At 42.5% G+C, this 22,087-nt stretch overlaps 3 protein-coding genes across 3 annotated transcripts in view; 1 reads left to right on the top strand and 2 right to left on the bottom strand.

The window, feature by feature from the left end:
• Positions 1-1,855, top strand: part of LOC117457313 (multidrug and toxin extrusion protein 1-like) — a 32,700-nt gene extending 30,845 nt beyond the window's left edge. The window contains exons 15-17 of the mRNA XM_034097313.1: positions 103-197; positions 293-335; positions 1,311-1,855. Coding sequence (XP_033953204.1) covers positions 103-197; positions 293-335; positions 1,311-1,531 — 359 coding nt within the window. The 3' untranslated portion in view covers positions 1,532-1,855. The remainder of the gene's footprint in view (positions 1-102; positions 198-292; positions 336-1,310) is intronic.
• LOC117457312 (multidrug and toxin extrusion protein 1-like) lies at positions 1,845-6,411 on the bottom strand. Its single transcript, XM_034097311.2, has 17 exons — positions 6,040-6,411; positions 5,568-5,669; positions 5,323-5,391; positions 5,087-5,235; positions 4,723-4,765; positions 4,554-4,598; positions 4,340-4,437; positions 4,158-4,255; positions 3,929-4,042; positions 3,772-3,839; positions 3,511-3,619; positions 3,351-3,426; positions 3,191-3,260; positions 2,885-3,017; positions 2,703-2,797; positions 2,503-2,595; positions 1,845-2,329 (listed from the first exon to the last, which is right to left on the bottom strand). The coding sequence occupies exons 1-17, from the start codon at positions 6,145-6,147 to the stop codon at positions 2,030-2,032; spliced, it is 1,770 nt and encodes a 589-aa protein (XP_033953202.1). The 5' UTR covers positions 6,148-6,411; the 3' UTR covers positions 1,845-2,029.
• Positions 6,412-11,618: 5,207 nt separating this feature from the next.
• LOC117457311 (multidrug and toxin extrusion protein 1-like) lies at positions 11,619-15,981 on the bottom strand. Its single transcript, XM_034097309.2, has 17 exons — positions 15,834-15,981; positions 15,589-15,690; positions 15,306-15,374; positions 15,070-15,218; positions 14,550-14,592; positions 14,390-14,434; positions 14,183-14,280; positions 14,000-14,097; positions 13,793-13,906; positions 13,629-13,696; positions 13,372-13,480; positions 13,192-13,267; positions 13,032-13,101; positions 12,812-12,944; positions 12,590-12,684; positions 12,396-12,470; positions 11,619-12,212 (listed from the first exon to the last, which is right to left on the bottom strand). Exons 1-17 carry the CDS (start codon positions 15,957-15,959, stop codon positions 11,913-11,915), a joined length of 1,770 nt encoding a protein of 589 aa, XP_033953200.1. The 5' UTR covers positions 15,960-15,981; the 3' UTR covers positions 11,619-11,912.
• Between the last annotated feature and the right edge of the window lie 6,106 nt (positions 15,982-22,087).

Here is a 22,087-nt window from a genome sequence, read left to right as displayed (position 1 = left end):
TGAGCCTTCAGCTTTTTGTTGCCACAATGATGCTAACTGGTTCTTTTAAAGTTTTTAAACCGGTGTCTTTTTTTAAGTGTGAGAAATGCTTTATTCCCTCAGGACTATGGATAGGCCTTCTTACCTGTGGCTTTCTGCAGGTCATATTCCTATCTTCTTATTTGTTAAGAATGAACTGGAATACAATTACAACAGAGGTAAGGAATTAAGAGTCTTCACATTCAGAGTCTAATAAATCTTCGCATTGTAAAAGGTATTTATGAATAAACATTCATACATTGTTTTCTTGCAGGCTCAACTCAGAGCAGGAGTGGTTGGGAGCTCTACAGACACAAGTAAGACTCCACACAACACTGCTAGAGTCTCCCTGTCTACTGTTCTTGAAATGGCTTGAGAAAAATGTTGAAACATGCTCAAAGTGACAGGTGCAGGGGACATCTTCAACAATATACCTAGTATATATACACAGTATTTATATAGTTTAGGTCATTTAGCAATGCTTCATATATGACTTTAACTATTTAACAATTGTTAAATAGAGTCAGCCCTATATAGATAATTAATCTTCAGCAATTAGCTGTGAAATGACGAATCCCATATATTAAACATGCTGCTGTCATCTCAATAGAAGTTACTGTAACGCAGGGGTGTCCAAACTTTTTTCACCGAGGGCCACATACATGTACAGAAAAATATACGAAGGGCTGGGCCACTCACTAGACTATATTGCCTCATAAGTTCAGTTATAAGTTAGCAAAATCAATCAAATGTAGCTAAATGATGCTTGTGAGTGTTGGCATATCATCCCTTACAACAGAAGCCTCAGAGTGATTATAATAAGGATAAATAGGAAGGGTGTATTTCAAGCTTGTTATGTAAATAAGTCAATGGGCTTTTTTCTTATCAACTAAGATATGTTAGAAAATGTTTCCAACTTTAATTGACTGAATGTATTTGAAAAGTGGTCTTATTAACACATGAATACTACTGTGTAATATATGTTTACATTTATATTTAAGAAGTACAATATAAGACAAGCACAAGTTTCATTTGTGGGCCATATTTCATTATACTTTTTTTATTTGCTGAGGGCAGATTCAAAATGGTCCGCAGGCCGCATTTGGCCCCCGCTCCGTAGTTTGGACACCCCTGCTGTAACGTATTAAACTAAGTTAGGAATCAATAAAAACTAGAATCTTGCATCAAATGTTAACGCAAAATAGGAAGAGTTGAACGTAAAACACAAAATGTCAGATGAAATATTTTTCTAAGTTAGAAAGTTTATATATGTTTATATGTTGTACGTCCAGGTCCACAACCAGAGGATCCAGGGGACTCACAGGACAGTGCAGGAACAGACACCGTGGAGCTGGTGGACCTCGAGGCGGCGGGCGCCGCAGTGAGTCCGGGGGAGGAGGAGTTGTCTCTCAGAACTCTGCTTCTGCGCAGAGGCCTGGTTCTGGCTGTCATGCTATTCATCCTGAATGCTGGAATCCTTATTAACCTGCTGATCAATAACTTGGTTACATGATTGTGAGCAAAGTCTTCTATTCTATTCATCAACTCGACGTATTCGAGGTAACCCCTAAGGCACTGCTGCACCGTCTGATGCGGATGTTTGTACTGTATCGCCAAAGAAGAACATGCAGAAGACAGTCACAGGTGCAGGCGGGCAGAAAGTAATGAATGCAATACATAACTCTTGAGTCATTATTTTACTAGATGACCCTTTGCATCTGCTACGGTCTCTAGTGAATCCTCTCACAAACACATTCTGTCAAATAAATTAAGTCAAACTACAGACATTGCCAAAACATTTGTATTTAATAAATAAAGTTTTGTGGTATTCTTGGAATCAACATTTTATTTGGACTTTTGGAGACACAAGTGCAGATGTAACATAAATATGTAATTATCCATTAATAATTTAATTGCGTAAAGGAAAATATTATTTCATCCATTGCCAAGAATTCATAATATTTTATGACATCGAGTGGGAACAATGATTTAGTGATTAATGATCTTATGGTTATCCTTCTATTGGGACCAGTGCAGTGGAGAACATTTCATCAGGGGTATATGTCGTATTGGTCCAGTCCAAAGTAAAGTTGGCCTCTGAATGCAGCATATCTGGCAAAGGCACCAGGAAGTGCACGCTTGCTCCCACAGCCAGAAGTGAAACTGCCGCAAACATAACGGGGCCTCGTCTGAGGATCAGCTGTGTAGTGGAGAGACGTCCACCCTTCAGCTGCTGGACCACATGTCCCCTCTCTGTCTCTGTGTTCCCGTCATGGCAACCGGAGCTCACAGACATGTAGCCGTCCACTGACTTTGGAGAAAGACATTGCCCGTTATTTTACTTGGTTGAGTCATATAGATGGCGAGCAGTGTCAAACTAGCCAAAGATAGCAAATATGTCAATTGATAACAAGAGGAAGCAGGCTTTGAAAATAAATATAGATTAATTGTTGGGTTTGGCCACTTTACATTCACATTACTCACTCTCTGGTAATCAGTGTTGTCACCCGCAGTGTCTAACTGGGCATCCGTGCTTAATAAAGTCATGGGAGTGTTTTTCTGTGCTCGCTCCACAGCCTGCAAACAAATACAAACAACAACTTTACATCTCTCAAAACCTTACAATAGGTTTTAAATGCAAAATGTGTAAGTAAGTCCAAATCATGAGACGCTACTGAACGTGCCTCCTCTGTAATTGTCTTCCAGTTGAGCTTGAAGATGACAATGGTGTAGAAGGTGGATAATAAAACGACACAAATTAATAGTCCCAGCCAAAAACCTGCAAAGAAAAATGTGTCTGTTATGGGAAGAGAAGGTTTCAAGTGAATGTTTTTTTAGTAAGTAAAAGGTCACTTCATGTAATTACCAATTATTCCCATTTTTGCAACAAAGGTCAAAGTAATGCCGATTGGAAGTGCTATGCCGTAGTATCCAAGGAAGTTGGCCACAGCAGGAATCTTCTGTTTGCCTGTTCCCAAGAAGATGCCTGTGCACACACACTAGGATGTAAATAAAAATATCTCAAATTATTAAGCAGTCTCTCCATTGGCCGAGATATTGTATTTTCGGGATAGCTCAAATAAATTATATTTGCCTGGTTATGCTCGCACAATGCAAATATAATCTGGTAATATACTATGTATGCTTAACTAACAAAAAATGGTCGACTCACCACAATACCATCAAATAACTGAAGGAAACAGTAAGCATTCATCAAGTGCGAAACCAGACCTATGATCTTCCTGAAACGATAATTGAGATTGTATCTTTCATGCAGCAGATTTACTCTATCAACTATAATGTAGTTATTGAATAGTGAGTGCAGTTCTCACTCATCAGAGGTAAAGATGTAGCCAATCACTGTTTTAGTAGAGCCGAGCACAACACCTTCAACAACTGCGATGCTTGCTGGAAAAGAGGGGCAGTGAAATCTGTCAAATGTAAAATGTTAAAGAAATGAAATACAGATTAACAACATTTTTTATAACTGACCTGCAAAAGCGAAAGAGATCTTGCTGGTGAGGAGGGCCCTGGCAGTGTCTCCCGCACCAAGGGCATTTCCCACTCGGGCGCATGCTGCAGCTTGAATACCTAGAGGGAACTATGGATTTATTTAAAGAAAAAGTGTTAAAAAGAGTCGGCTCTTTAGAGTCTTTGGAAGTACGCTGACTCAAATTGAACATTCTTTGAGATCAAATATGTTTACAGAAAGTTTAAAAGTAAGAATATAATGCTCTGAGTTGTGGTTAGTACCATGTAGGTGATGTAAGCCACCATTATCACAGCATGTTGGGCTGCCAGCTGGTCTTCACCCAGCATTCCTGATTATCAGAGACAAGAATCACGATTTAAGAATGTAATCTAGTTTCATAAAATCAAATGTCTTACTAATATATATTAGTTGTGTTACCTGCAAAGAATCCACCAAACTCATAAAGCCACCACTCAAAGCACTTCATCATTGTACTGGGAATGGCCAGTTTCATGAAGGAGCCCCAGTGCTGCAGCGATTCTACAGACCAGCCTGCAGGGGGAGAGAGACATAGTTGTGAACAGGGAAAAAACTTGGAAGATCAACAAATTGTTCCATGAGATCGTAAGGTCACCACAACTATCTTCCAAATATAACTGTCCCTCACCTCCCCATGTTTTTACATGGAGCTTCTTCCAGCGAATGTAAGCAAACAGAAATCCACATATGTAAATCTGAGACAGAGCATTGGCTGCTGCAGATCCGCTGTAAGACATGCACACAGACAAGGTGATATCAGTGTGTTATAGTTGACATCAGATTCAAACTGAAATATGTGAGGACACTTACCCTACACCCAGATCCAGCCAGTATATTAAGATGTAGTTTGTCACCAAGTTTGCTATGTTTGCCATAGCAGCAGCGTACATTTGTGGTAGTATTATACCCTGAGTACACAAACAGCAGATGATGCAATGAGGAACACTTATTGAATCATATTGAAAAAGATTTACTACGGTTTTATAAACTGAAACATCATACATGGTTTAGAACATAAATGCACCTGGTTCTGCAGGTAAGACACTTGAAGAAGTTGTAGAAACATTGCCTACAGAGAAACATGATTAAGTTGTTTCTTATTTATTTTACAGCTTATGGAGCTGAAAAAACTGGAAAATAATGGAAACGTGTGTAATATTCAGCTGAAAGGTTAGAGAAAAGGTAAGACTTACTGGTACTGCAGGAAGGAAGCTTGTAATATACACTTGGGCTATTCTGAAATCAAGATATTTTAATTAAAAAACAAACAGGCACTTATCAATCAATGACACTGATCAATATCATTCAATCTATTTGATATCCTGCCACCATTAGGATGATAGTGTTATCCTGTTTCCTTGTGGCCAAAGATCAATAATACAGCTTTAAAGACACATTTTAAAACCTTTAAATATGTTTTGCAATTAAACTGTGATATATACTTCATACAATTGGTCATTTGTTTAACATTTGGAAAACTGATTCCAGTGAATGGGGGTTTAAACCTTCCCCCACCAATAGCAATAGTATCACTTCATGTTTGGTGCTGTTAGTTACCTGGTCACTTCAGTGCTCTGGCCCATGCACAATAGGATGGCCTGAGCATTAATGAGCAGACCCCAGCAGGGCAGACAGAACAACAGCAGGATGATGATGCCCCGCTGCAGGATCACTCCCACCCGACGCAGATTCTTACCACCAAATGTCTGCAAACAGAACAGACCATGTTAAACATTTTAGAAAAGGGTGTAATAAACAGTTGGCGTCTGGAGGAAAATATTCATTGGGCAAACCTGAGACACCAAAGTGTCACACGCCAGCCCCAGACCAGTTCCTGTTGCTGCAGTGGTGACATTAATGGTCTGAAATGAATATGAAACATACTTGATTGAATGAGTCTTTTGTACACTCAAAGACTCAGATGCAAGCAATATTAATATGAATCATACAAGTAAAAATACTACAAATACTATTGATTGAATCATCATTTTCTTATTCTCTTGATAACTTGCACAAATCAAGCATGATTAGCACTTACAGCACAAGCTAATCCATAGCCAGCCATCACTTCATTTCCCAGACGCCCAGAGAAAATTGTAACCACAAATGGCAACAGGTATTTGAGGATTCGAGAGAGCAGCTAGAAAGACAAACATTGACAATGGTTCACTTGATGCAGTTACAGTACTAGCTCACAGATGATACTATGGTACATTTCAGTAAATACAAGTTGCAATTAATTAGCATGACTCTCAGGCCGCGCTTGACAAATGACAAAACAAACTGACAAATCTTTGGCATCTTGCAGCCACCTCGCAGCCTCTGTGTAAAACCTGCCAACAATGTTTCAGGCCAATTGATTTCTGCTCCTCAGTCTCAGAGCTGTTTGCCTGACATTTTAAACTATTCTTTGGCAAAGTAAAAATGCTCATCAATCTTTTCATCAACATTTTAGCAATAACAGCCTCAATCCCTTAGCGACAGAAAAAGGTATGAAAACAGTGCCTTACCAGAGGCCCTGTCATCCTCAGGATGTGGTACAGTTCCTCTCTGTGGGCCGCAGGAACCCTGCGGTGCACCCACCTGCAGATTAAATTCCTGTCACTGGACCCCTCCATGTCTGCTGGCAGTATTGCAGGTCCTTCTCCTGGATTATCTGTCTCTTCTGTCCGTCTTGTCTTGTCTTGTCTTCGTGGCCCTCCAGGATGTTGGAGAGGACAGAAATATTTGTTGCTGTCACAGCTGCTCTGGAATCAAGCCAACACCAGCTGAAACAACGCTGATTGTGAAAAACCAGAACAAAGCTTGCAGTCGCAACAAAGACAAAGACTTGAAAGCAAGAATGTTTTGATCTTGGTTAAACAAATCAAAAGTAATGCACTGCCTACAACATGGTTTGGGTCAATGATTCACGGCTCAGGTTTACCATTACTCCAAAGATTAAACATGTACACAATGGCAGACTATAGACGGTTGGCATTGATTGTGATGATGTGATCATTCATTCTTTTCACGTGTTTTGTAAATGTCTAAAAGTTAATTGAAATGAAACTCATAACATAAATGAAGTATGGGATTAGAGATAATAGTTTCATTTAATAAATGCTGTGACCAAACTTTATGCTCAAGAAAAGTGTTTGACAGGGATTGTAAAAAAAGACATTTAGGAGACATTTCTTTCGGACTGTTTTGATTAATTTGTTTAGTATTGGACAAAGTGGAGACTGCATTTGAACATAAACTAAAGTATAATAAGGATGGTCCACCCAGCCCTTTATGTATATGGTTTTCCTTGACGTGGCGCTTACATGAATACTTTTAAAAATAATTACATTTTTGGAACATGAGGAGCTATATTAAACTTTACATGGTCAACTTTTAAAACCCCACACTTTCATTTTAATCTTTCTTTTTAATTTACTTTCTTTTAATTTTATTTTTGGCAACAAAATAGCACAAGTGGTTATGAATGATAATGGATGACAGAGTGTTAGAGTTAAATGATTCATTGTCAATGCGTATGAATGACTCAGGCTGATGGGACCAGTGTATTGATTAAAGTAGAAGATACCAAAGCTCACAGAGAAACAAGTCGGGTAAAGTTCAAAACCAAGAAGGCAGTCCCACAGTTCCATGTTACAAGATAACTCAAAAGCTTATGGCAAGAAGCAACAGTCAAATTGCAACTTTGACCAAATAGCAAACAGGTGTAAATGGAAAAAGGATTATTGTGAATTGATTTATTAAAGGCGTGAGAACCGGTAAGAAGGAGGGCAGCGAAGGTAATGCAGTTGGAGGGTAATGATCTATTCAGGAGGGAGGTGACTTGGATAGGATAAAAAAACTGCAGGAAAAGAATGACAATGAACGGTGGAATGTGGCTCAAGAGGGGGAAAGGAAGGACGTGCTAGTTCATTCAATCGTAAAACGTTTTGAAAAAATATTTTTGATGGAGATCTCAACAGTGACTTATATTTAGGGATGTACAGAGTTACAATAGTACAAGGAAAATGTATCATCATTTTACAACACAAACAATCAATTCGAAGGAAATAAAACCCCAGTGCAAAGTGAATCCAAGATGGAATACTATAAGTGCATCTCCATACTTTGCCCTGTTGTTCTTATAATATTGTTTTATGCAAGAAATTAAAATGTGGAAAACGTATGGTTGTCATGTTGAGAATCATTGCCCCACTAACTCTCACCCTCCTGTCGACTCATATTATTCTTCACAAATCCAGATGAATATAATTTCCTATTGAATCATAATGGTTAACAAGAGAAGACTACAAACATGGCCTCTGGGACATCTGCAACATGGCAGGATGGCTTTTCAAAACCATGAATACAAACGGAAAATCAACAATTAAATTATCTTAGTAATATTATATCTCTGCATTGCTTTTGTTGCGTTTTTTCCTTTGTGTTTGCTCTCTCCCCCATCACTTCTGTGTTCTCCTTCTCTGCAGGACTTGTGTGTGTGGCAGTGGGTGTGGTTGGCAATCACCTGGCTACAGATAAGGCAAACCTGTTTCCACTCACCTCATCAACCTGCTCCATAAAAGCCCGGTCCTCACTCGACGAATCTGCCAGATAATTACATGTTGTTGGACGATCCAGAGGGCCTCTCTGCAGCCCTAAGCCCTGTGTCTCCAGATCCTCTAGTGTTTTTTCTTGGACGACTCTCTCTGCTCACTGGAGACTCTTTCTACTAACAGCCAGCTCCCCTCCTTTACTGCCATCCTTTTTGTTTGCATTTTTCTATTAAACTCCTAAAGATCCTTACATGTGCCAGTCTCTTCTTTGGGATCCAGTAATTATCAGATTGTCACAAGTTCACAACCGTTTGCTAAGCCATGTTTCGTGGCTGTGCTAATGCTGTGCTATCACAGTCTCACAGCATTTCGTGATGTAGTCACGAAATTCATCTATTGATTTGTGTATACCAACACGATTTTGCCATTTTCTTCGTGTCCCAGAACGATTTTAAAAGCAATGTATTTATATTGGTAGTATGTTTCGTGCCTGCACCAAATAAAAACAAATTAGAAGGAAAAAAGGATGACAAAAAATACAGATTTCAGTATTCTGAGGCTCTGAGCCCCATTTCTTTTCTTCGCGGACGGCAAAAAAACTCAGACATTATACAGTTTAAAATAAAAGGGATAGGGTTAGGATCAGGGTAAGATATTGAGTAAGAAAATGTTTTTATGAACCCCACAGCTTCCGGTATTCCAAGACCCGACCGGACAAAAAGACGTGGTGCAGGCACGAAACATACTACCAATATAAATACATTGTTTTTAAAATCGTTCTGTGTGACACAAAAAAAATGCAAAAATTGTGTTGGTGAACACGAATCAATAGATTAAATACATTTCGTGACTATAACACGAAATGCCGTGAGACTTGGTGCTATGCAGGGCCGTCCCATGGGGCCTCACATTGTGCAGGGGGCCTCGGCTTATGAGCTCGGCTTGTGCGCAGTTCTCAGCGCACCAAGTTAATCAAGTAAATTTTCACATTTCATGGTGATGCTCAGCCTCTCCCTCTAACAGTCATCATCATGTCAACCACAACACAGAGAAATACTGATAGAAATGTGTGTGTAGTTGTTGATACATTGCTGACAGAGGGAACTACATTTGAATACAGATTTAAGAAATATCAGTTTTTGAGCATGTCATAAGCATGTTTTGTCTTGACTATATTACAACTATATTCTAAAAATATAGTATAAAATATGGGTGCGCAGCGGATTACCCAATAGCGATAGCCTTAGAGGGCTACGCCTATACTCATAGACAGTTCTGTTATCAAATGATGTTGTCTTTGCTGTGCTGTTTTGATTATGTTGAAGGTAACCAGTTGCTCTAGTCTTTGTTGTCCTGAAATTCCAGCTAGCTCTGAGCCAATTTGAATTTGAGGCTTTTGTTGCTCTTAAAATTAGCTTAATAACATACTTTGTGTAGCCACTTATGCTAAACCAACCTACTTTAGGCCAGCACTTGCATTTATCTGCTCTGAAAACAGGCCAGTCATGAGATTCAATGAGGCTCTTATTCTTATCATTGGTAAATATGTGGTAACCTGTAAGATATAATGCATTTATTACACTGCAGATAATCATTAACTTTGGTCGTATGTGTGAGACAGGACTTCTGTAGTATGGGAAAAGCAGGAACCGACCCTCAGTCCTCAGGTCACCCATTTGTTAGATTCCCTGCTGTGGAGGGTGATGTGATTTCCTGCTTGGGAGAACCTGCTTCTGGAATGTGGTTATAGCAAGGAGCTGTTTTATTTGTTTTTTGTTGTATTTATAAGTCTGTATGTAGCAAATAGGGCTCTCATATAAAGGGGCGTCATGCGTGCATGCTTTAAAGATATGTAAGACAAATACTGTGTTTGTGGATTTTGCAACATAACCTAAGAATAACCGGGGAAATATTATTTAAGCTGCCACAACAATATCACCCAAAGCTCTGATAAGTCATAATTGAATCTAAATTGCAAACAAGTATTTTCACCAACCCGATATCACGGCAAGACGTGAACATGTGACGATTTACCATGCTGGGAGACGTGAAGATGTCACGATTGCGTCCCTTCAAACGTGACAGTTACACGGTATTGTTAACCCATGTTAACCATTGGAGAAATAACCGGAAATGCCAAGCAAATGCTACCCCGACGGTCGGTTGTTATTGTCAATATTAATATAATAATGATTTATTTTTTAATATTCACACTCGATTACGCCAATTTTCTTGTTGCCCCAGCTGGTCGACACCTCTTTTAGCAGAAACAAAGGCTAAATTAATGTATTAAATCAATGTTAATCCATGCGTGTGGATGTGGAATTAACGGACGTGACGTTGTGCGATTGAGTTGCCAGGCAACAGCTTCGGTTCATGTTAATTTACAAACTCTTCAACTACAACCGTAGTTATATTTAAAAACATGTTAGAAGGCCTCACGAAATACTTTAATGCAAATTAAAATGTAAATGTGAAGGAATGTGTGTATAACAAAATACATCGGTGATAAATGAAACCGGAAACTGACGTAGGCAAGATCCTCAGCTCGATGATTGGATGGTTTAGCCGCAATGCATGCTGGGATTTGGGATTTATGTGATGTGAAATCTGAAAACGTTTTTTAAAAACAAAATAAAACTTTATTCCGAGTGTGCTTGCTTTTCTCTTTGAAAGTCATCACATAACAGCATTGTAATACACGGTTCGGCTGCATTAAATATTACATATCTGCCGTAGTTCTCTATTTATAGAGCCCTGCTGAGAAGACTTCTAGACAAACAGGAAGAACTGCCGCCAAAACTGAAAACGTGACGTGGATCAATGTAGCCTTTGTTTCTGCTAAAAGAGGTGTCGACCAGCTGGGGTAACAAGAAAATTGGCGTAATCGAGTGTGGCTATTACAAAATAAATCATTATTATATTAATATTGACAATAACAACCGACCGTCGGGGTAGCATTTACTTGGCATTTCCGGTTATTTCTCCAATGGTTAACATGGGTTAACAATACCGTGTAACTGTCACGTTTGAAGGGACGAAATCGTGACATCTTCACGTCTCCCATGGTAAATCATCACATGTTCACGTCTTGCCTTGATATCGGGTTGATTTTCACCCACCATCAGTACAATATAAGCATTTAGTATTAAGATGGGAACACTTACAGTATTGTAACCACCCTGTATATAACCTGTATAGGGTGCTCTGTGTGTCAGTCTACCATCTCCCATCTCTCAGCCAATCACAGAGGTGCTCAGTAATGCTGGTCAGTGTGCAGGTCTGTGGTTGGGGGAGCAGAGGGGGAGGGCTGGCCAGCGTATGACGTTGACCCCACTCTTGGAGTTGGAAGTTAAAGAGTTTAGTAGTGCTGCTGATGAAGTTGTGACCTGTTCTGCATGTATTGAACGTTCTCTGCCCTGTTCCCAGTGAGTTATTAAACCAAAGAACTACACTCCTGTCTCTGACTCCTGTGGAACATTACAGTATGTTACTTCGACTTATTTTACTCCAAGGGTAAATAAATACTGAAACTTAATTATTCAACAACATTGTTAACATTTCAACAAACACCACTTTTATTTTTGCCATGACAAGAGGGATGGTCTAAAGATCAATTTAAACCTTGTTCACTTGCAGATAAAAGGAAGAAGGACTGTAACAAATGTTTACTGCTATTTTCAAATAATTATTGTATCTCTTGAATCAAAATATTAGTTCAACCTTTCACTTACTGCATTTTTCATAAAATCTGCCACTATTTTAGTCGATTTTCTCACAGATAATGAGTTTTAATGCTTTATGACATTATGCACAAACAATGATTGTATGATAGGATCTTAGGGTTAGCCTTCTATTGGGACCAGTGCAGTGGAGAACATTTCATCAGGGGTATATGTCGTATTGGTCCAGTCCAAAGTAAAGTTGGCCTCTGAATGCAGCATATCTGGCAAAGGCACCAGGAAGTGCACGCTTGCTCCCACAGCCAGAAGTGAAACTGCCGCAAACATAACGGGGCTTCGTCTGAGGATCAGCTGTGTAGCGGAGAGACGTCCACCCTTCAGCTGCTGGACCACATGTCCCCTCTCTGTCTCTGTGTTCCCGTCATGGCAACCGGAGCTCACAGACACATAGCCGTCCACTGACTTTGGAGAAAGACATTGCCCGTTGTTTTTTATTTAATTGAGTTGCATAGAGAACAAGCACAGTGAGATTTAAAGAGAGATTATCAGATATTTGGTTTCTTGGATTTCACTGTCCTATAGGAAATAGTTAATAGCAAAACATTTAGGTTGGTAGTTAAAGAATAAAACGTAGGCCTAACTTACGTTTCCATTACTCGTTCCGTTGTCTGACAGATCCGGTATTGTAATGTGTGCCTTTTTTTGAGCTCGTTTCACAGCCTGAAGAAAAGATGAAGAACATAACTGCCAATTTGTCTTGGCAGCTGATGCTGTAGAACTAAAACAACTTTTGCATGTCTTGACAGCTAATTATTATTTATCATTGGTCAATTGCATACCTCCTCTGTCATCCGCTTCCAGTTGAACTTAGAGATGACAATAATGTAGAATGTGGATTGTATGACAACACAAATGAGCAGTCCTAGCCAAAAACCTGGAGAGAAAAATAAGACTTAGTGCACAAAAGGCTTCATTTATAATAACCTGCTATTAATACCCATGTTATTATTTGTCATGGATGATTGTGTTAATAACAAACAACAATAATTTATTATGATTACCTAAAATTCCTAATTTCGCAACAAACATTAGAGTGACGCTCAGTGAAAGTCCTATAAGGTAGTATCCAATGAAGTTGGCCACAGCTGGTATCATCTGTCTTCCCGTACCCAAGAAGACGCCTGTGCACACACACTAGGATGCGGAAAAACAACATTTCATGTTTCACATATATGACTTATTTTGGCATCATACTACTATTGTGCAGGCTTGTAGACTTACCACAAGACCATCAAAGAATTGAAGGAAACAGTAAGCATCCATCAAATGTGAAACAAGACCTATGATCTTCCTGAAACGATAATTGAGATTGTATCTTTCATGCAGCAGATTTACTCTATCAACTATAATGTAGTTATTGAATAGTGAGTGCAGTTCTCACTCATCAGAGGTAAAGATGTAGCCAATCACTGTTTTAGTAGAGCCGAGCACAATACCTTCAACAACTGCGATGCTTGCTGGAAAAGAGGGGCAGTGAAATCTGTCAAACAGTCAAATGTTGAAGAAATGAAAGGCTATTTACCAATATAGGCTTCAACAACAGAACATTTTAATAACTGACCTGAAAGAGCGAAAGAGATCTTGCTGGTGAGGATGGCCCTGGCAGTGTCTCCCGCACCGAGGGCATTTCCCACTCGGGCGCATGCTGCAGCTTGAATACCTAGAGGGAACTATGGATTCATTTAGGAATCAGAAAGTATGAACACAAAACAGTGGGCCATTGAGAGTGCTCAAAAGATAAAAAAAAACGTTAGTTTATGAGTACCTTTACAATAAGAATATAATGCTTTATACATCTTAATGAGTTGTAGTTAGTACCATGTAGGTGATGAAAGCCACCATATTCACAACATGTTGGGCTGCCAGCTCGTCTTCACCCAGCATTCCTGATCAAAAGAAACAAAGACAAAGGCTTTGATGAAATATCACTGTTTACTTCTCAAATAATAGGTTCAAAGCAGTTATTAATATATTTGCATTACCTGCAAAGAATCCACCAAACTCATAAACCCACCACTCGAAACATGTCATCATTGTACTGGGAACAGCCAGTTTCATGTAGGAGCCCCACTCGTGCAGCGATTCTACAGACCAGCCTGCAGGGGGAGAGAGAGACTGAGATATCAAGAGGGGAAAAGATAGAGTGTACAGAGTGATGCATGGGGAAATCATGAAAATGAAATCCGCACCTCCCCATGTTTCTACATGGAGCTTCTTCCAGCGAATGTAAGCAAACAGAAATCCACAGATGTAAATCTGAGACAGAGCATTGGCTGCTGCAGATCCGCTGTAAGACATGCACACAGACAAGGTGATATCAGTGTGTTTGATTGTTGAAATTGATTCAAACTGAAATATGTGAGGACACTTACCTTACACCCAGATCCAGCCAGTAAATGAAGATGTAGTTTGTCACCAGGTTTGCTATGTTTGCCAAAGCAGCAGTGTACATTTGTGGCAATATTATACCCTGAGTACACAAACAGCAGATGATGAGGAGCACTTATACCTTTCCCTTCCGTAATTACATTAAATAACAACATGTTTTCATTTTTTTAAATCAAATAACATTGGCGCACCTGGTTCTGCAAATAAGACACCTGAAGCTGATGGAGAAACATTGCCTATAAGAAAACAAAATATATTTGTAAGCTCTTTTGACAGATTTGAAGGATAACAGTATCCCTACATCAGTGATTTGTATGTAGTTTGCTCATAAAGGTGAAAATTACAACTCACTGGTACGGCAGGAAGAAAGGCTGTAATATACAGCTGGGCTATTCTGAAATCAAAAAGTGTAGAGACAGTGAAGAGACAAAGACTCTAAATGCTTCAGAAATCACAAAGTGGTGTTAATATGTTGAGATTATCCTGCTTAACATAACGTGTAAGTATCCTAAATGTGTGTTGGCCACGAAGTTTGTTGTTCAATATGCGGAAATCTAATGGCCAATGCTTTTTGTCGAAGAATACCTTGCCATGCTAACTTTCGGGTCTGGCCTTCCAAAATACGTGATCACTGCACCACTCGACAGAAGCACGAGTTACATAGTGATGTCATTATGCTATGGAATAAAACAAAGGAATCCAATGGAGGCTAGGAGGCGGGGGATTGCAGAAAACAAACTCCCTCTGGCCTGCACTTTGGGATCTTGGCAGCTTCTGACCATTTACATGCAAGAAGCACATATATAACACACTACAGGAAAGGGTCTTGTGTTGGAAATGAGTTTTCCATGTGTTTGGTGCTGTTAGTTACCTGGTCACTTCAGGGCTCTGGCCCATGCACAATAGGATGGCCTGAGCATTAATGAGCAGACCCCAGCAGGGCAGACAGAACAACAGCAGGATGATGATACCCCGCTGCAGGATCACTCCCACCCGACGCAGATTCTTACCACCAAATGTCTGCAAACAGAACAGACCATGTTAAACATTTTAGAAAAGGGTGTAATAAACAGTTCACGTCTGGAGGAAAATATTCATTGGGCAAACCTGAGACACCAAAGTGTCACACGCCAGCCCCAGACCAGTTCCTGTTGCTGCAGTGGTGACATTAATGGTCTGAAATTAACATACTGGAATGAGTCTTACACTTGAGGATTCTTATGTAACCAATATTATTATTATACAAGTAACTATAAAACATATTGATTAAATCATCAGGTTTGGAGAGGATTGTAAGATCTATATTTTGTTTGTAGTTCTAAAATTTCAAATTTCTACCTTGAAATTAGACATTTCATTAAGTCTGTGGAGCATATAATTGACCACTTACAGCACAAGCTAATCCATAGCCAGCCATCACTTCATTTCCCAGACGCCCACAGAACATTGTAACCACAAATGGCAACAGGTAGTTGAGGATTCGAGAGAGCAGCTAGAAAGACAAACATCGACAATGGTTCACTTGTTGCAGTTACTAGCTCACATTGTTTGAAAGCCATGCTTCAGCTTTTTTTTAAACTAAGAAACATTAGCTATTTCCTTACATTTCAAACCAAAACTTAAATGAATCCTTACCAGAGGCCCTATCATCCTCAGGATGTGGTACAGTTCCTCTCTGTGGGCCAGAGGAATCCTGTAGCGCACCCACCTGCAGCAGAACAGCTTGTCACTGGACCCCTCCATGTCTGCACGGCTGGACATTGTCCAGACTTGTCTTGATGCTCTCCAGGGACAGAATTCATCAATGTTGTACAAAGTATTTCAAAACCTTTAAATAGTAACTCATTAGGTTGCTTGTGGTTGGTTTCACGAATGCACGTGTTGGTTAGACATGGTAACATATAAGGCAAAAATAAAATAATTACAATACTTACAGAGTTCCTTTTATGACCCACAAGGCACAACTCCACAAGGTGGATTCAAGGGACGCACCTAAATGACATACACAATTATATCTCAAATTAAAATGCAGTTAGAATGTCCTTTTGTGTTTGTGTTTGAGTGAATGATTACATGGCCACAGATGCACTTGTGGGAAGCATATTAAATAACCATAATCTGCCTTTGTTCTACCTCAGTGTTGTCAAATATTATTTGTGAACAGACAGAAGGTGTGAGAGTCTGAATATTCAAGAGCCTCCCTTGCATATAAATGACTGGCACAGGTTTAATTTTAAGAAGTAAAAATCTGGCCAATCCGTCTCCATCAATTCAGGTTGACATGTTCATTAAAGTAGGGATATAAAACATTAACACGTCATATGGTTATGCATCCTACTGGAGCGCAGTAAAGGTTAACCATTCAGAGCTCTGGCTCAATCTGAAATGAGATGCAGCCACTGCTGATATCAGGCACAACAAAACATTCAACTAGCCTTCTGTGGCAGAGTGATTGCATGTATCAGTGGATGTAGAATTCCTTTTTTCTAGAAAACATGTTTGCACTTGACTGTTGTGCCTCAAATAAGTGTGTGGAAATAAGATTACAGTAGACTTTTGTTGATTATAACTCAGGCTTTCTAGAAGTGCTCTACAAATAATAGACTGTGGGCAACATACAATGATGCTCTAGTCTAAAGTGTAGGGGATTCTGCTTTTGGTGATTCAGCTTTCGTGCTGGTTTGATGAATCTCTGTGGTGCATCCCTGATTTCCATACACAACTTTAGGATGAACCCTTCAATCCTTGGTATACAGTGTTACAAGAAGACTCAGACCAACTGTTTAGGTCACACTGGAAAGTCGTTACACCCCTCTTTCATGAGACTGGCTATTCAACGTTGTGAGAGCAGAAATTGATGATTTAGATTTTAAATGTATGATCACACTTTTCCAAAACATTTAGTTTTTGGCATAATGATGGTGCAACAATAATAATGATCTGTGAAACGATGCAAAAGGTGAGTGACTTCTGGCTGTTAATGCATCTCTGCTAACAGGGAAGCCTAACGTGACATTTCTGTTCCCTGCGCGTTGTCTGTGAGGCCCCCCTCAGTGTGACACCCCACAGCCTCCTGGGCTTTAAGTTGGCTGAATCAATCAGCCTGTTGCAATGACAAATACCATGTGCTGCAGCGCCAGTGATTTGCATCTGTCACTTGCTATTTTCCGTAACACTGCTCTTGCCTTTGTGTTTTCTCAGTCCATCGGATGGCACCTCGTATCTCTGCTTCCCTCTCATAGCTTCATCTTCTCACTCTCACTATTCTTTCTCAGAGTTGTTTTCTTGTATACTTTGGAATCTTTTGATGTTCATTTATATCTTGATATGATATATTGTTCATTTATTTGAGATACGTTCACTAGCAAGAACCACGCCACAACAGTGTGATGTTTGTAAGTTTATTGAAGTAACATGTGAATGATATGAGGGGGGTGAAGGGATGATCTGGGAGGACGAGCTGTGGTCCGTGCAGTGGGAGACTCAGAGTGGGGGTTCCGTCTCCGGCATGATCTGCGTTGGCTGATTACGGGCCCCCAGACAATACCTGGAATTAAAATGTTAGTATATACAGTATATAAATATGCACAGTTTACATATAAATGTTGACGGGCAGAGGATGTTGGGATGAAGGGATGAGGGATGGAGGGATGTAGGGATGTAGGGATGAGGGATGTAGGGATGAGGGATGTTGGGATGAGGGATGTTGGGATGAAGGGATGAAGGGATGTAGGGATGAGGGATGAAGGGATGAGGGATGTAGGGATGAGGGGTGAAGGGGTGAGGGATATTGGGATGAGGGATGTAGGGATGAGGGATGTAGGGATGAAGGGATGTTGAGAAGAAGGGATGAGGGATGTAGGGATGGGGAGCTGTAGGGATGTAGGGATGTTGAGGGAGGGAAGAAGGGATGGATGGATGGATGTATCGCTCGGTGTGAGTCGGAAGGGGAACTGTATGGGTAGAAGGGAGAGGGAGGGTGGGTTGAAAGGATGGAGACAAGCAGTGGCCGGAAGTTTTGCCGGATATAAATAGGGGTGGCTGTGGTTCGAGGTGGAGTTTTAGGCGTGGCCATGCTCCTGAACCTATGTTAACAATGTAACCTCATTTCACTAGCCGGAACCACGCCACAACAGTGTGATGTTTGTAAGTTTATTGAAGTAACATGTGAATGATATGAGGGGGGTGAAGGGATGATCTGGGAGGATGAGCTGTGGTCCGTTCAGTGGGAGACTCAGAGTGGGGGTTCCGTCTCCGGCATGATCTGCGTGGGCTGATTACGGGCCCGCAAAAGAGTCGGATTAAAGCAGCTGACTTAAGCGTGTGCGTGTCTGAGATCATTGAGATTGTTGCGGATGTAAGCGTGATACGCTTGGGATGACGAGCGGCCGAGGGCCTAGATGGTTGGATAAGAGATGCCTGGTCTAGCTGCTGTGGACGCTGCGCCAATGCGGAAGGAATGGCTCGAATAGTATTCTGAGCATATCCCCAAATTAAGCAAGACGTTGTGGAAGTGTTTCTGGAACCAGAAACGTGTGGCCGTTTTCCCTGTTTCGGTGAGAAAGAGTGGGTGTTGAGGCGTTGCGTATGCATCGTACCTTGCGCTGAGGTATTTGGTTAGTGGCTCGTATGGCTGGGATACGAGTTCAGGCGGAAGATGTGGATGGGGAAAGAAATTCCCAGCTGATCCGTTTTACTCCGGAGTGTGAATATGAGTCGTTTGCCGTGGAGGGCTAACAGCTGCCGTTTCGTGCATCTGTCTGCCTGTAAGTAGTTTGACAAGAGGAGGGTGATGCGCTGTACTTTCTCTGAGGATAGAGAAGCCTGGAAAGACATTAAGTCCAGGGTGATGCCTAGAAACTCAATGGAGGTTGTAGGCCCTGAGGTTTTCTCTTCAGACAGAGGAATGCCAAGGTCTGCGAAATATTTGTATGAGTGTGCTCAGCCCGTGACAGGGGGGTGAGGATGGTGGAGTGACCGTGAAAAAGTCGTTGAGAAGATGGAGCACATATGGGAGTCTGTGGTTGTTTGGGGACTATCGAATGGCCTGAGGTGCCGTGCTAGTCAATCTGCTGATGTAGTTGGGTTGTGAGGGCAGATGCTTATGGCATGAGCGCCGCCGCAGAAAGAGCAGATGTGCATGAGGCGGCAGCAAGAAAAAGAGCAGCCTAGGTCATTGAAATTGTTGCACACCATCCTGCCACCCTGCGGGTGATAGACGGTTAAAGTCTGAGGCGTTGCGTGATGGAGAGGAAAGTGAGTGAGGTGTTTGAGATGGTGGAGAGCTGACTAAGCATGCTAAGACCGGGTGGGAGGGGGCTCCGCATAATTGGCTAGAGAGGGATGCGTGTGATGCAAAGAAGCGGCAGTAACGCTCGGAGTCCGGAGCGCCCCGGTATGTTCCCTGGTTGAACTGCTTGATGCGGCCGGCGGCTTGGCTAGCGACGTTTATTTGATTATTTGTATTGTTTTTCCTGAGAGAGAGACCGGAGCGTCTACTCGCGGCGAGGGTCAGAGAGAGAGAGACCGTAGCGTCTGCTCGCTGCGAGGGTCAGAGAGAGAGAGACCGGAGCGTCTACTCGCTGCGAGGGTCAGAGAGAGAGACCGGAGCGTCTACTCGCTGCGAGGGTCAGAGAGAGAGAGACCGGAGCGTCTACTCGCTGCGAGGGTCAGAGCGAGAGAGACCGGAGCGTCTACTCACTGCGAGGGTCAGAGAGAAAGACCGGAGCGTCTGCTAGCTGCAAGGGTCAGAGAGAGAGACCGGAGCGTCTGCTCACTGCGAGGGTCAGAGAGAGAGAGACCGGAGCGTCTACTCGCTGCGATGGTCAGAGAGAAAGAACGGAGCATCTGCTCACTGCGAGGGTCAGAGAGAAAGACCGGAGCGTCTACTCGCTGTGAGGGTCAGAGAGGGAGAGACCGGAGCGTCTGCTCACTGCGAGGGTCAGAGAGAAAGACCGGAGCGTCTGCTCGCTGCGAGGGTCAGAGCGAGAGAGACCGGAGCGTCTACTCGCTGCGAGGGTCAGAGAGAAAGACCGGAGCGTCTGCTCACTGCGAGGGTCAGAGAGAGAGACCGGAACGTCTGCTCACTGCAAGGGTCAGAGAGAAAGACCGGAGCATCTGCTCACTGCGAGGATCAGAGAGAGAAAGACCGGAGCGTCTGCTCACTGCAAGAGTCAGAGAGAGAGACCGGAGCGTCTGCTCGCTGCGAGGGTCAGAGAGAAAGACCGGAGCGTCTGCTCACTGCAAGGGTCAGAGAGAGAGACCGGAGCGTCTGCTCACTGCGAGGATCAGAGAGAAAGACCGGAGCGTTTACTCACTGTGAGGGTCAGAGAGAAAGACCGGAGCGTCTACTCGCTGTGAGGGTCAGAGAGGGAGAGACCGGAGCGTCTGCTCACTGCGAGGGTCAGAGAGAAAGACCGGAGCGTCTACTCGCTGTGAGGGTCAGAGAGAAAGACCAGAGCGTCTACTCGCTGTGAGGGTCAGAGAGGGAGAGACCGGAGCGTCTGCTCACTGCGAGGGTCAGAGAGAAAGACCGGAGCGTCTACTCGCTGTGAGGGTCAGAGAGGGAGAGACCGGAGCGTCTGCTCACTGCGAGGGTCAGAGAGAAAGACCGGAGCGTCTACTCGCAGCGAGGGTCAGAGAGAAAGACCGGAGCGTCTGCTCACTGCGAGGGTCAGAGAGAGAAACCGGAGCGTCTACTCACTGCGAGGGTCAGAGCGAGATAGACCGGAGCGTCTACTCGCTGCGAGGGTCAGAGCGAGAGAGACCGGAGCGTCTACTCACTGCAAGGGTCAGAGAGAGAGACCGGAGCGTCTGCTCACTGCGAGGATCAGAGAGAGAGAGACCGGAGCGTCTACTCGCTGCGAGTGTCAGAGAGAAAGACCGGAGCGTCTACTCGCTGTGAGGTTCAGAGAGGGAGAGACCGGAGCGTCTGCTCACTGCGAGGGTCAGAGAGAAATACCGGAGCGTCTGCTCGCTGTGAGGGTCAGAGCGAGAGAGACCGGAGCGTCTGCTCGCTGCGAGGGTCAGAGAGAGAGAGAGAACGGAGCGTCTACTCGCTGCGAGGGTCAGAGAGAAAGACCGGAGCGTCTGCTCACTGCGAGGGTCAGAGAGAGAGACCGGAGCGTCTACTCGCTGCGAGGGTCAGAGCGAGAGAGACCGGAGCGTCTACTCACTGCGAGGGTCAGAGGGAAAGACCGGAGCGTCTGCTCGCTGCGAGGGTCAGAGAGAGAGAGACCGGAGCGTCTGCTCACTGCGAGGGTCACTGAAGGTAGAGAAGAAGAAGGGATGGAGGGATGAAGGGATGTATATGCAAGGGGATCTTTGTGAAGCCTGTGAGCACAGGGATGAGAGAAAGGTTGACATGAGCTGCGACATGTCAGACACAGACAGCGGATGGGTGGTGTTGCTGTGGCTAGAGTGTAGCTGGTTGCACGGGGAGGAAAAACATGGGGGAAGGGATGGGGGGAAAGGAAAGACCAGTTGGGAAAGAAGGTACTGGGTAAGAGTCGGCTAATGGGTTAGCATGTAGCATGGCCCCTTGGGTTACTGGGTGAGGTGCTGTTGCTACGGGGTTAGCTGCTAGAGGAGGAAGGTAAGCAGAAGCTGGGTTGCTGTGGACTGCTGAAGGTAGAGAAGAAGAAGAAGAAGAAGATTTTGATTTTTAAAACAAATTTTATTTGCATTTGTTTTAAACATACACCCACCCTGCAACAGAGTCGGAACAAAACTAAAACATTACACAATCAAATAAATAAACAGATTTTCATGACTACCAAATAAATATCATTTGAAAAGCGTTTTACCCATTTAAAAACATCCTCTTTTACACACTTTAAAAACAAAAACTACACCTATCCTTTAAAACTTCAATATGAGAGAGTCATTCT

This window comes from Pseudochaenichthys georgianus, chromosome 13 (genome assembly GCF_902827115.2).
Source record: "Pseudochaenichthys georgianus chromosome 13, fPseGeo1.2, whole genome shotgun sequence".
NCBI classification, from domain to species: Eukaryota; Metazoa; Chordata; class Actinopteri; order Perciformes; family Channichthyidae; genus Pseudochaenichthys; species Pseudochaenichthys georgianus.
Note: the sequence above shows the minus strand (reverse complement) of the source record. Positions and strands in the feature narration are given on the sequence as shown.